The 16,455-nt window shown below is 31.7% G+C and overlaps 1 protein-coding gene across 1 annotated transcript in view; it reads right to left on the bottom strand.

Moving 5' to 3' along the window:
• Positions 1-16,455, bottom strand: part of LOC124536325 (tRNA dimethylallyltransferase) — a 266,642-nt gene that overhangs the window by 33,463 nt on the left and 216,724 nt on the right. Inside the window, exon 4 of the mRNA XM_047112849.1 lies at positions 12,124-12,247. Coding sequence (XP_046968805.1) covers positions 12,124-12,247 — 124 coding nt within the window. The remainder of the gene's footprint in view (positions 1-12,123; positions 12,248-16,455) is intronic.

The raw sequence follows: 16,455 nt of genomic DNA, 5'->3' as shown, positions 1-16,455 counted from the left end.
GACCTGACGCTCAGAGGTCATCACTCCGTACAGACATACGAACTGTAATATATATTGACCATTCCTCATATAACCAAGGCGTCATCAACCTTGGGGACTATGTCTTGTGCCTGTTACACTGGCTCACTCAACCTTCAAACCGGAACACAACAAAACGTAGTATTGCCGGTATCATTACATAGTATAAGACAAAGTCGCTTACCGCTGTCTATCCTTATGTATGCTTAGATCTTTAAAATTATGCAACGGATTTTGATGCGGTTTACTAAAAGATTCGAGAGGTTTTTGTATATACATTGACTATATAGTAAACACTGATAATTTTAGAAGTTTCCAATGTAACTAACATGTTTTGTATTAAATTATTATGACTATTTTAACCCGTGCGAAACCGGGGCGGGTCGCTAGTAATATATAACGAGTGAGCTCAGTACCCCTAGTACGAGTTTCAATACTTCTTGCGTTAATAACGTATCGTCTATTCGAAAACGTTTACGAAGTATTTGAATTCGATAGTATAAGTTTGACATTACTCGTTTGCGTTAAAACCATGATAGCCATCGAGCTACTCGAAAAAGACTACCACACAATTCATATTTCCGTCTCACTTACACGCGCTAAAAAGAGTGAAAAAAAATATTTTGTCATTTCTCTTGTATTTGACATTTCTCGCCAAGTATTGTCTAATGTCTTTAAAAATTTTAAGGTTATATTACCGTATTTTACACTGTTTACATTACTATAAGAAATAGAACGGTGAATGCTTTAATTTTTAAGTGTTATAATAGCAGTGAAAAGAAAAGAAATTACACTGAAACATTGGTTGAAAGATTAATTATATTATAAAATTCATCAAGAGGTACGTAAACATAAATTTATTATTACATTAAATAAATAAAACGATACGTAATAATTGTAAGGACCGTAAGTTTATAATAAAGATTCTAAACGTTTAAAAAATATATAAACAGTGAATATTGTTATTAATATAGAGGAATTTGTGTTAAACTATAACTAACCTACAAATATTGTTAATTGAATTCTCCTTACAATTTTACGTTGATATACTTATACATATTTAGAGCATCTATTAATAAGTAAAATTAGTTTGCGAACACTTTTATTCTATATTTAAATTATTGTTTTTATTTCCTGTTTATTAAGTTTAATTTAAAATGAAGTGACTTTCATCTCAATTCAAAGTTATGCTTAAATTATTTTGTTATTTCGATATTATCCTAATTAAATACAAACTATTTCAATATACTACAATAATATGCATGTCTAATTGCCATTATGTATTATGGCCTTTATTAATTATATTTCAATTAGGGTTCACTTAGATTTAAATAATTCCATGATCATGACTTATATGTTTGTGAATGTATTCATAAAAAATATTGTTTGTGATTACAGTTCCAAAGAAGAAAAACAAGCCTAGATAATACAAATACATCTGTGCTGCATTTTCCAGTGTGATGCTACATCTATCACTCTTAACTCCAAGAATCATTGTTAAAATAAAGTTTAATATATAGAAAACAAATACCTAATAATTACTACCATAATTTGTGTTTTATTTTTCCTAAAATATAATTATGTATATAACATATATAAAGGTCTTTATTTACATTAAACAACAAAGAGTTCAATAGTTTTAATTGACTGTTTTAATATACCCCATAATTGAAAAAGTATAAGTAACAACATTCTATTTTATTAAGCAATGAGTATTTTTGAAGTTGATTATTTATGACAGAAATCAAAACAATAGTTATTGATTTTCCAGTGTGATGCTACATCTATCACTCTTAACTCCAAGAATCATTGTGAAAATAAAGTTTAATATGTAGAAAACAAATACCTTATAATTACTATCATAATTTGTGTTTTTATTTTTCCTAAAATATAATTATAAATATACTACATATATAAAGCTTTTTATTTAAATTTAACAATAAAGAGTTCATCGTTTTAATATACCCCATAATTGAGAAAGTATAAATAACAACATTCTATTTTATTAAGCTATGAGTGTTTTTGAAGTCGATTATTTGAGAGAAATCAAAACAATAGTTATTGATTTTCCAGTGTGACATTACATCCAACACTCTTAACTCCAAGAATCATTGTGAAAATAAAGTTTAATATATTGAAAACAAATACCTAACAATTACTTTCTCTTAATTTGTTTTATTTTTCCTAAAATATAATTATATGCACTACATACATAAAGTTACTGATTTACATAAAACAATAAAGAGTTAATAGTTTTAATTATCTGTTTTATACTACTATTGTTATTTATATTTTTCCTTTTAGAAAAAGGATAAATAACATTCTATGTTTTTAAGCAATGAGTGTTTTTGACGTTGATTATTTATAAGAATTCAAAACAATAGTTACAAGCATTTATTGAGTATAATAATAATGTATATATAATTTAATATAAACATATAATATACATACATAATAGTATAATAATGTACCTATAAATGTTTCTAATATAATAATGCATATTTTTAATCATTCTCAATTCAATTTAATTTTACAATATCGTAGAAAATAATAGATATTCAATAAAGAGACAAATCCACTTTTCAGTATATTTATTGTTTGAATTAAATCAAAAGGAAATTATATAGAGACGTAGATAACTGTTCAATGCATGGTCACTTGTTTCTTGGATATTGTCTGCACCAAATCATCATTAATAATAGTATAGCTGCTCCAAATAAAGGATTGATTCACTCATAGCCTGAAAAATATATATATTTTTATTAATAATGATTACACTAAATAATGACAGTTACTTATACTTTGCATGATCCCCATCATACCTTCAAAGCATTCTCAACTGCTACCAATATTGTTAGGAATAATAACAAAAATAAGTTAAGTATTTTTGATGTTTTTGAAAATACTCATTTAAACAATATACATATTTCAATTATAACTTGTGTTACTATTTTGTTTAAGCGATTTTATGATATTATGATAATTGAATTATACTCTTTTACATTATTATCATTTATTTTCGATGTAATTAAATAATACATTAGCATGCCATTTAAAAATATATGTTATATTTAGACTCACCTTGCGTTTGTATCATATTTGTAAATATATTGAAAATAAGTTAATATTTATAACTCATTTCTTCTTCACATGTTAACGCAATAAAATATTAACATTTTCTAAGGCAATTCTCAAGAAAATATGTTAGTTTAAAATACGGCTAATTAAAGATAAATTTCACCGCAGAATTCAGTTTCGTTGCTTTTTAATGTTCTAAAAGACTACCGTAACAGTTGTAGCTAGTTTTCAAGCATTATATTGCCTCACATGTTTAGTAATTAATTTTCAAAAATAGGTTTCACTGACGCTCACCGAAATAAATTCAGTGAGTTCAAACTCGATAAGAAAGTAACGAAAACGTCAATTTACCTGCGTAAATCTGTCAAAAGTGTTACTCGTACTACCAAAATGTCGAAAACCGCGCGTTATTTCGACTTCGAAGTCGATAACGTTAGTAATAAAAACTCGTACTGCCGATTTTAGTTCCTCTGCGTTTACGCTTGGGGCGCTGATAGGATTTGTATGAAAAGAAAACCGAAAGTAAATTACATGAAGTTAACTGTCAAACTCGTACTAAGGGTACAGAGTATCTTGCACAACAAGCCATACATAAACATCAATAATTTCGTTTGTTTGTTGTAGAATACTTGAAGCATTAAAAACATTTTTGTTTTTAATTGTATGAGGCATTCGTGTTAAGTAATTCCTACCAAGCTTATATTCGAAAGTAAGCACAATAAATCAACTTAAAAAGTCAAGGAATTCGTTAATTGCTTAAGGAAAAGGTGATTATAGCCATAACTGCGTGGTCACGTGACTCTATATGTTTCCGGAGAAACAAACTTAATTAATTGAAAACTGCCTTTATTTCATCGTGTTATGACGATTCTGGATCATATAAAGTGTACTTGACTTAAAAATGCTATTAATTTGACTTTATCAAAAAAATATAAGTTTTGGAAATTAACAAAATTATATTGATTATTTTTATTTAAGTTAATATTATAAGGTAAGGTATAATTGAACCACCAATTAGAAGAAGAGAATAACGTCACTTTTCGACATATTCACCTTACAATCTTTAGACGTAGGGCTAATAATTATACATTTAAGGCGACCTGCCTGTTGGTGAATAAATCAGGATTGATATTTTCTTAATAATCATTGATGTCCTATAAGTTTATAAGTTGAAAGCAAAAAGTTATGAAGATTTTTTTTAATATCTCCGTTCCTATATCTTGGATTTATTGCCTTCTTCCAATCGGTGGTTCAATTAGACGGTACCGTCGGTAGATATTCTTTAATATAATTACATATTTAAATATTACATTAAAACACACATACTCTCGTTGGTTTAGTGGCTTGATACAAGGGTCCTTATATCAAGCCATTTTATTGATTGATTGATAAAAAGCTTATGAGAATTTCTGACTCTGAATTCATTAGTTTCCTATAATCTTGGGTCTGGGTGTTTGTGGTGCCGTCGTCACGTCTGATTTTCCATAACACAAGTTCTTTAGCTAATTACATTGGGATCAGAGTAATGTATGTGATGTTGTCCAATATATATATAATGTGTAGTATAAAAGTGAGTCACGATTCCGTTTGTCTTCCAAAAATAAATTAAAAAAAAAGCAACACAAATTTTTGTTTTGAAATTATTCGTGCAAAAATACGAAACAAACTCTAAGTACGCTTCTCGTAACACGTCGTGGGAAAGGTTCCGAGTTAATCATAAAATACGTAATAAAAATGTTATAAACGCATTTATAATATTCAATTCTATTATTATTACAATTGCGAATTCCTAAAGCCACGTTGACAGAAAACCGTCGTCAATTCCGTTGCAGTACTAAAGCACATACATAGTCATACTTATGACCTACCGTAATGCGGATCGAGTTATTATAGTTACCATGTTCGGTTAAACGTAGGGAAAACATGAAAAAAAATAAACGACAGGTGCGCATCTGCATATACAGGCTGTTCATAAAACGCATCCGCACGACCAATTATCGTTTTAATTGGTATAATAAATCGAACCTGATAGAGCTTAGCTAGCGACACAATGATTTTACGTTCATTATTAACGTATTGTGGGAATTCAAATTAATCGCTGTTTTTTTTTTAGAGCTGAGATGGCCCTGTGGTTATAACACGTGCATCTTAACCGATGATTGCGGGTTCAAACCCAGACAAGCACCACTATATATATGTGCTTAATTGTGTTTATAATTCATATCGTGCTCGGCGGTGAAGGAAAACATCGTAAGGAAACCTTAATGTGTATAATTTCATCGAAATTCTGCCACACGTGCATTCCACCAACCCGCATTGAAACAGCGTGGTGGAAGAGGAGGCCTTATCTCAGCAGTGGGAAATTTACGGGCTGTTACTTTACTTTACTTTTTACTGTTTTTAGTGCTCCTTAAGTCATTATTTAATATGTCCAACTGTACATATATAATGAATACCATGTAGATTTAATATAAATAGTTGTAATTAATATCAATTACTACATTAAACATCTTTAAATGAGAACCAATTAATACCGTTGAATCCAGTTCACTGATATAAACAAGCAAGTGTATTAGCGAGTATATTTTATGTTATAGGTGGTAAATGGTCACCACCAGTGGTTAGACTATAGAATATAATAGAATAGGTGTCATTTAGTCACCACCATTAGACATAATACACCGTTTTAGGCATTGTTAAGCATTCCTTACATCGCTAATGCATCGTCATCTTTTGAAACTATAATGTTATATCTGTGTCTGTAATTACACTGGCTCACTGACACTTCAAATAAGAACACATCAATAGCAGTGTTGTTGTTTGGCGTAAAAACACAAAGCATTGAAAATATGTTTTTATTGTTATGAAAAGTTAAAAGTTTAGTCCAAGTACTGTGTATATATAATATATTTTTTCAATACTATATTTTTTCAAAAATATAAAGAGCAAAATATTGTCAGGAGTGAGCGACACGATGACAGTAATTTATATTATGGGATGATTCTAAACTGTAATGTTATTGAGCAATATTAGTCGTACCTAGATTTTTCAGTTTTTTCAAATTGAAAGGATGATTAACATAGAATTATACTTCTGTATCGAAATACTTTTCGATAGAATCTTTAATAAAAAATATTTGAAATAATAAGAAAAATAACAGCTAAAATATTTTTCTTAAATTATAAAAGTATTCCAAGATCTAGTGTCACATGTATTTTAGACTGAACCACAGACCATAATCAAGTATAATACAAAATAATAGTCCCTTTATCAAAACCAGAACAGCCTATGTAAGCAACAGGTGTACCCTCGCGTGCCTCAAACAAAGGATGAGTCGATATCCTAAATTGCCATAATAACCTCCTTGAATTTCATCGTATCAGACGATTGTAACGTACCAGCTGCAAAACGGTATTAAGATGTATTTAAAACTTGTTTTTTTGACAAAGCAACAGATTGTATCGATATGTGTAGCAAATTTTGAATGCCAAACCCTTTCTTAATAGGTTAACGACCTTTATATAAAGTTTATTAACCTCATATACATACGAATAATCTCAGTTTAATTTCTAGACTTTTTAATCAGTATGGGGTCTTGTGTGAGAAGTTATTTTACCGCCACAAACAACCGGTAAGGTTTTATTGGTTTACGTTCAATTTATGTAGAGCGAGGCGGTGTAATAAAATCCGCAAATAAAGCACAGTATGGTGTTATGAATGCACACTATCCTGAATATGAGACTGGATGCCTTTAATAATGGCGAGCGAAAGTCGCTTGTCCACTAATGTCTTATTTACCTTTTTATGACTTTTAATTTCGCTAGCAGGTATAGATTATGTTGGTAACAGAGACGAACCTTTCACTTGCCAATCGATCTCTCACCAGTTCCGCAAGAGATAGCTCAAATCTGATAAGAATCGGCGAATGGAACGGGTCATTTTTTGCACCTAAAACCACTTATCGTCAGAGATCCTTTTTACGTCATAAAAGGCAGTGATTAAGGAAGGTTTATTTATCGTTTTGTCACAAAAAACGAAACGAAACGCAACTTATACAGTATGAAAAATTGAATACCTTTGTTTTATATATGAATAGCGACCCGCCCCGGCTTTGCATGCAAAGCTGACACGATATGATAATATGATATAGAATGTCTTTGAACGTTAACAATTTTACAATAATTAATTACAATATAATACATAGTTTGTAATGTAAGCACAAACAGACTGTTCATTTACTATATTGTCTATGTATTGTATATAAAAACTCTGCTCTCGAATCTCATCTATTTAAAAAATCCGCATCAAAATCTTTCGTAATATTAAAGAATACATAGGAACAGACAACGGTCAGCGACTTTGTTTTATACTATTTAATTATTTTTAGTGGTCTGGCACATAAAGTTTCTTGATTTAAGATGCAGTTGAAACTGGGTAATGTTTTGAAGTTACATAACTGTAAATAAGAAATGCTATGGTTCTTTGCTTGATGTAACTCAGTATGGATTCATACCATCGGGCTATAAGAGTGGCTATACATAAACAGTACACCTGTGGTTATGCTCTACACTGCGCATGCGCAGCTGTTTTGTCTCCGTCGTGAACGATTTCGGTTAGCAGAATATAATAACTATCATAATTATATTAAGAACACGTTCAACGATAATTTATTATAAACAATACATTAAACAGTTAATAACCTTCAATTATATTAATTCCTAATCATTTTATTGACGTATTACAACGATCTGTTCGGCTGACAACCTCGGCACCTGCTAGGGGCGGAATGTTTACAAAAAAAATATATTCAAAGACCCATAAACGAGGAAAAAACATTGCTTTTTTATTTAGATTGTTAACTTAGGTGTTACGAGAATTATTATCTTAATTAGGCATTTTTTTAGATTTCTTGTCCTTGCAGATGTTTCTTTCTAAATGATTACTGATAAATATTTAGAGAAGAATATAGTATAAAAAAAAATTACCTGTATTATAAGCAATCTATTGAGTTATATTGGGTGATATTCATTACAGATAAAGTGACGCTCACTGGCATAAATTTACTTTTTTTTAAATAAAGGAAAGAAAGAAATTGAAATAAAAATATAAGTATAACATATTTTTCAGACTTTATTTCACAGTTGTTAGAGTTTTTAGGTAACAAATAAGTATTTAGTTGTTATAAGTGTTAGCCAGTGTACTCTAAATTACTTTATGTTTTTTATTTAAACCATAATTTAAAAGATCTATTATAGCAAATAGTTTTTCAAATAAATAAATAAAAAAGTAAGACAACAATCTCTTTATTGGGAATACCTGGCGCAAAAAAACACAGACAGACAATACCGAAATAAAAAAAAAAAATTAACAAATCCGCCAATCGCGGGACGATATTCGTACGCGACCCGTCGTGAGAAAATTACACAGAGAAAAAAAAATCAATAAAACCTCAAACAAAATGAATAGTTCAAATTAAACCGCAATGTTGCATTAACATGTAATTTGAAAATATTAATGCTATGTTAAAAAACTTAAGTAGGAAGCCACAGATAAAAGAAAAGGCTATTATAATATGTACATAGAAGACAACAGCGACCGGCTGATAGTCTGACTGGCCGCTCATGAAAAAAAAAACTTTTTCAGTTTTTTATAGATCATGATTCTTATTTTAAATTTTAGTCGTAAGAGAAGTTTACATATATAAAATAAAAAAAAAATTTAGATTGTTTTAGAATTTAAACGGTCGTTTAAAGTTTATGAAAAAGCGTTTGTCAAAGCTGAAAAAATAGTATAATTATGACGATTCAAACGTGCTTGTCAAAGCCTACTTAAAACAACTACGTTTTGATTTTTTAGTATACAATACATGTAAGATAACTATTTTTTTTGCGTGTGTAGTTAATATATATTATTATGATATAATTTTTAGTCATTTCCATAATTAATTAACGACTTCATGTAGAAGAATTTGAGCAAAACAAATACTTTATTATGACATGCTATTAATTCATCAAAAAATCAATTAAAAAAATTTAACATAATTAAATAGATGCTCGGACATTCTACCGTCGAGTTATTTTGTAATTATCGTGTTCCGGTATGAACGGTTAGCCAGTGTAATTATAGATAGTTGTTGTAATAGTCCGTTAAGGCTTAACAAAGGGCAAAGGTTTTTAAAGATAAGAATTCGAGGCGTGAGGTATCCGCCAATACAGCTTGTATTGGCGGATACCTCTTTAAATTTCATCAAAATATTATCCGTTATTTTTTTATTATAAAAGGCAAGTTTGGATATATGGTACCTATTTTTGATTTTGATTTTTTGGATATGTCATGATTAGTAAGCATATGGGCCACCTGATGTCAAGTGGTCACTACCGCTAATAGACATTGGCACTGTGCGAAATATTAACCATTTCTTACATCGCCAATGCGCCACCAATGCAACATATGTAGGTTTATCAAAGTACCAGCATGACCCCCCCCCTCCAATGCTGGTTGAGTCGTGGGCGGAAGCTATTGTCACATGAGTAAACAAATCAAAAAACAGTTACGTGGAATTCATATTGAAAATTAATCAACCTAAGTTAAACGGCGGTTAAATGCCTTACCGGATTGATAATAGACATTTTTCTTACTTCTTCCATTTTATCTCAACGTCGATCAACGATAGGTGAAAAATTCATACCACCTAAAATGTAGATCGTAATAAATTTTTTTTAAATATGAGACAACATCACATACTTTACTCTGATCCCAATGTACTCGTAACTAGCAAAGCACTTGTGTTATGGAAAATCAGAAGTGACGACGGTACCACAAATACCTAGACCCAAGACAACATATAAAACTAAGGGTAAGTGGCATACCCATGAAAACAGGTGTATACACCACTCGACCATGGAGGTTGTCAATAATATGAACTATAAAGTATACAAACGAGAATTTCAAGTTGTACATTTTTGAGCTTCGTCTACAGATTTGTAAAAAACAGCCTTAATAGTTTTTCCGAATTTTGAATATAAACATATATAACAGGAATTTTAGATCACTAGCAGTTGATGAAGCTAATTCAAACAAATTGTGAATTGAGCCGAGATGGCCCAGTGGTTAGAACGCGTGCATCTTAACCGAGGATTGAGGGTTCAAACCAAGGTAAGCATCATTGAATATTTATGTGTTAATTTGTGTTAATGTATCTCGCACTCGTAGGTGAAGGAATACATCGTGAGAAAACCTGCATGTGTCTAATTTCAACGAAATTCTGACACATGTGCATTCCACCAACCCGCATTGGAAAATCGTGGTGGAATATGTTCCAAACCTTCTCCTCAAAAGAGACAGGAGCCCTTAGTCCAGCAGTGGGAAATTTACAGGCTGTTGTTATTGAAATTTTTAATTCTGTAAAGATTTCTCAATGACTCAATTGAAATATATTCAAATTTAATATGTATATTATATTATATTTATTAGTATATTATATTATATTATTTAATAAATGTATTATATAATGTTTTAAATTAATAACGATATTAATGTTTAAAAAAAATTAATTGCTGGTTATCCTAATTATAATTGTATGATTTAGACGCAAAAAATACAAAATGTATATGTAATGTATAAAAAATATATATATTGCTAGTAGGAAAAAACGTAAACATATTAAGGCGTACTTTGTAAAACACTGACATTTAAGTAATCGTACCGTACAAATATTTTTGCGGTGGTCTCACCTATTGCGGAGACATTAACAATAAATGATAGCACATGTACGAGAACGCTTGCAAAACATTACCCTTTAAAGAAACTCATAAAGCAACCATTTTGAACCATAAATCTAGGTGTTAAGGTGCAGTTTAAATCTCGCTCAGTTGCAGATGTGAGCGCGTAGCACCTGCCAATCTCTGCGCGCGCGCAGGTGACCGCGTTGTTTATGTTTTTTTCACCCCTAGCAAGATGGCGGCGGCTTCGATGCTTAAACGATAATGACCTGACTCGATGGTAACATTTTTATGTTGCTTTAATCGTAATGGTATTTTTAATCATGTTTTTATCTAATCAAAAGGTTTTAAGTAAAAAAATATACCATCTGAATATTAAAACGGTCAAAGGCGAGTCGAACTGCGGTTTAATAGCTTTGAATACTTTCACGTTAACATATGATCGTTCAAAGGGACGCGCCCCTTCACGTCAAATCATTCTTTCATAAAAAAAAACTTAACAAAAATTTAATTTGCATTTTTTTTTGCTTTCTTTATTCTTCATCGACTCACGCACACTAAGACATATTGTAAGCACGAACGTCACACTCATATTAAAGCACACGATTATAATTTCACCTGGTGGGGCGCGCCTTCATGCTTGTCGTTGCTAAGTTACATATAACATACTTAATTTACTACAAGCTATACCTACTACAAATTAAAATTAAATATCACTCAAAATACTCTCACAAGCAAGTATAAATTGTCATTACATATTAAATTATTAACGAAATGTTTCGCTCGTCGACGGTATTTTAGGTCAAATGTGAGCCATCTCAACTTATGGATACAAGAAAGAAATCCGTGTTTATTTTGCTTATTAAAGTGAATCCAAAATTATAAAATTTTAGCTTTTGAAATTGTATAAACTTTGGTTACAATAGAAGATATAATTATGTTTTTAATTTCATCAGTAATGGACTATTACTTTTAATTATAAATATTAATAAACTCATCTTCAGATAGCCTCGATATTTTTAGGGACTAAAAGAACATTTAGAGACAATCTGTAAATTTACCACTGCTGGGCTAAGGCCTGTACTTTCTTTGAGGAGAAGGTTAGAAGAATATTCCACCACGCTGCTCCAATGCAGGTTGATGGATTCACATGTGGAAGAATTTCACGATGTTTTATTTTATCACTGAGCTTGAGATGAATTATAAACACATATTAAGCTCATGAAAATTATGTGGTGCTTGCTTGGTTTTGAACCCGCAATCATCGATTGAGATGTAAACATTCTAACCACTGGGTCTCCAGTACCTGTTCACATTTAAGCCAGAGTATCACAGTTGCTCCTGGCCTTCTCAGCTGCCCTTCGCTTTCTTTCTGTTCATCTAACACTTCGCTGTGACGTCGACCTGTTTTCAGCCAGACTTCGATGGCCCTGCAACAATATTAATATACTTAAATGATTTATAATTTTTAACTTTACTACATATATTTCTTTGTTTAAACTTTAATTAGACAATTATGTACAAATACAACTTCTATAAAAGATCAAAGAATAATTTGAGATCAGAATAAGAGATCTAATAGGAAAATAGGATATTACGGTATAATCTATACTACTAATATATATATGAAAGTAATCCTGTCAGCCTGTCGCTCTTTCACGACCGAACCACTGAAATGAATTTGATGAAATTTGGTATGAAGCAAATTTAAACTCCAGTGAAGGACATAGGCTACTTTTTTTTGCCTAACACATGACAACCAACCACCTAAGGCGAGAAAAGCCGCGGGCGACAACTAGTATTACATGTACTATTTATATAAATAAAAGAAGATGAATATGTCAAAATATAAAAAAAAATGTAGTTTCTTTTATAATATACAATATATTATTTACAACAACAACAACGTCTCCCTTTGAGGAGAAGGTTTGGAACATATTCCACCACCACGCTGTTCCAATGCGGGTTGGTGGAATACACATGTGGCAGAATTTCTATGAAATTTGTCCCATACATGGTTTCCTTACGATGTTTTCCTTCACCGCTGAGCAAGAGATGAATTATAATGACAAATTAAGCACATGAAACAGCGGTGCTTGCCTGGGTTTGAACCCGCAATCATCGGTTAAGATGCACGCGTTCTAACCACTGGGCCATCTCGACTCCCCACTAGGTACCAGGTATAAATAAAGATAAAATTATCTCTAAATTTCATAAAGAAGAATAATATCTCAAATCCAAATTCGAAATGAAATGATAAAATTATACATTTCTGGGTTTGTGGTCGTTTTGGATAATGGTTTGAGTTCTGTTCAGACAACGAGTTGTTACCACATAAACCTAATACCTAGGTACGAAACTCATTAGCAAGCATGATCCGTTTCTTTTGTGTACCATCCCTGAAGTGGTTCTTTTAAAGTCGTTAAAGAACACTTGAATTAAGTCTACGAGAGCGCGCAATACAAGACACAGGCGTCTACGAACAGGCAATACTTGATGCAGTTTTCATAAAAATAACACAAAGGAATAACTATTTTATGACGTTTACATAAAACGTATATCCGTGTGCACTATTATAAGATTTCTTTCGTTATTCGAACAACCAAATCCGTTTTGGGTTTTTATTTTGAAACTATTTAAAGATAAATATAAAATAACAGTTACGTTCCAATAATTCCGAGAAAGACTTAAGTATAATGGCAGCTGTTACCATCGCGTATTTTTATTGACCACAATAAAATAGACAAGTAGTCATTAAATTGGTAATCGGTCAAGTGATGGTATGGTAAGGTCACCGTTAAACACGAATAAAAAAGATTACCGATTGATCTTATCTGCTTTAAATTCGGTCTCCAATTAAAAATTGCTTTTATTTAAGACCTAATTTCCTTAACACTAAATGTTGTGATTAGTGTTTTGTCGGCAAGGCATTCTAGAAACAAATTATACACCTAAGTATAGAGTTTTGTATACCTAGTTATAGCTAGGTAGTTGCAAAAATGTATTACTTATCAAAGGGTACATTTGGACATTTAAAGATTTTCTGTTTCGCTTGATTTTTGATCCCAATAGAGGACTTTCTATTTTCACTAATGATTCAATTTTTGATTTCAATTTATTAATATTAATAAGTAGTTCTTAGGACAGAACGATACTAAATATATTGTTTGTTTTTTATGCAATTAGGCAAATACACTTTCTTAGTATCGTTAAGAGGAAAATGTCTACGTGACCGCAATGATAAATCAATAAGCAATAACTAAGGAGTTCGTTATAAAAACCGATCGCTAAAGACGAATATTCAGTGCTCCGGTAGACATAAAAAAAAACCACAGGACAACGACCCCGCTTACATCATGGCAAGAAAAAAATTGCATTAGTGTGAAGTAAATTCGCTCGAATTTCCATATCGCGAATTTATTTATTTAGATTTTTTTGCCTTTTTTTGTAAAACATGTAATCCTTTTTTTTTATTTCATTGCTTAGATTCCTATTTTCCTCTTCAACTAAGCGTAAAGATCGTAAGTAGCGGGTGCTATAGTCCAAGAGGTGATGATCGAAATTATAACTGAATACATCATTCTACTGGGTATATATTGCGGTCTGTAGAGTTTGATTATTTGAATAAATAGATTATTTGTCTTTTTTAATCTGTGATAGAAAGGTGAATTACATATGGGCCACTACAATTGACATTAGCAGATTAAGAATCATTTCTAATATCGTCAATTGAATGCATTTAAGTGTCACTGTTCGTTCCTTCATGTGTGCCACATTGCATCATTTAAAAATAAAAAAAGTTACTTTTTTAATTCCAGTAACTTTTCTAGTTTATTCTCTGCTTTTGGTCTCCAATTCTGAGTCCTCATCTTTACATCTATCACCTTGGTTTTCAATTTAATCCTTTGACGTAATTAGCTCACATTTTTATTTGTATGTATGATAGCTTCTTTTATGGGATAATTTGGCGGACGAGCATATGGGCCACCTGATGTTAAGTGGTCACCAGCCATAGACAATGATGCTGTTAGAAATATTATCTATTCCTTACATCGTCAATGCGCCACCAACCTTGGGAACTAAGATGCTATGTCCCTTGTGCCTGTAGTTACACTGGCTCACTCACCCTTCAAACCGGAATACAATAATACTGCGTACTGTTGTGTAGCGGTACAATATCTGATGAGTGGGTGGTACCTACCCAGGTGGGCTTGCACAAAGCCCTACCACCAAGATTAGATTAGATTTGAGATAGCTATCTCCAATAATTCAATGAAAATACTATTAATATCTAAACTAAGTTGGCGGGTCAGTTCTCATTTCCCTTGCATAAAATCCCGGCTTTTACTTTGGCAATTGTCAATAAAACCGTTCATTTACGCTTTTGTTCCGTGATTTAGTCCATTCCTCTTTTGAAAGGCGAAAGAGGAAATCAGAGCGATTTCGGACGTCGTTCCCAGAGTTCCAACTAAACGTTTTCAATTAAACTGACGTGTATTGATTATGAGAAGAATAAATCAATGTTCTTATATAGATCATGACATTGTATTCAATTATATCATTTATTTTCAACTTCCCGTTTGCGCGTTATTGTAATAGGTCCGGTTTTCGGAAATCATTGTCAAATCCGCACGACTTGAGATTCACATAGTCTGACTTTGCGGTTTCTTTTTTTAATAGACACAATTAAACGGAAAAAGGAGACACCTGACGTCAAATGGTCACGTTCGGTTCTTGGTACGCCCATTGACAGCACCTGAATGTCCCAACCACAATACTTAAGGTGTTATATTCTTTGAGTTTGTTACACTTTGCCAATTACACTAGTTCACTGGTTTTGCGAGAGAGGAGGAGAGGTAAGATGGCCTAGCATTTAAACGCGTCTTAACCGATGACCTCGCGCTCGGAGGTGAAAGAACACATCATGAGGAAATCTGCATGTGTCTCATTTCAAGGAAATTCTGCCACATGTGAATTACACCAGCCCACATTGGATCAGTGGAATACGGTCCTAACCTTTCTTCTCAAAGGGAGAGGAGGTCTTAGCATAGCAGTTGATTAACAGGTTGTACATGTTGTAACAAGCGGCTGTTAATAGCACTGTGAGGTGAGCTATCTGGATCGAGGTTGGAGACCTATATTGTTTACAGTCCAGTAATTGTGAGTGGGATACTGGAGTCTGGAAGTTAGTTGGAGTTTTTCTGCTCCCGCTTCTCGATGAGTACGTAGAGCCTTCAGCACTATGTCCGAACTCCTTCCGATCGGATTATAACAGTCAGGATTTAGAGACTATCCTTGTGTTTGCGTACATACTTCTGCCTCTATCTAACACGTGATCGAAATAATTCATGAAGACATCATTATGTAACACTTGCTACGCCTCTTGGGATCTTTTGTTAAAGATAATTAATCAATTATTATTATTAAACACATGACAATTGAATAGTACACGTGAATGTGCCAAATTACCACAGTTATCGGGCGATATAAAATTAATTAGTTGCGACAGTGTTGATCAACCTTTTTCGAATTAATTATAATACGAGTTCGATTATTCACGATATGACTTTTACAAATGTAACTGTTTTATTTGAACAATAATTTTATTACCAAATATTTATATAAATATAACTGACGT

Source organism: Vanessa cardui, chromosome 16, assembly GCF_905220365.1.
Source record: "Vanessa cardui chromosome 16, ilVanCard2.1, whole genome shotgun sequence".
Taxonomy (NCBI): Eukaryota; Metazoa; Arthropoda; class Insecta; order Lepidoptera; family Nymphalidae; genus Vanessa; species Vanessa cardui.
Note: the sequence above shows the minus strand (reverse complement) of the source record. Positions and strands in the feature narration are given on the sequence as shown.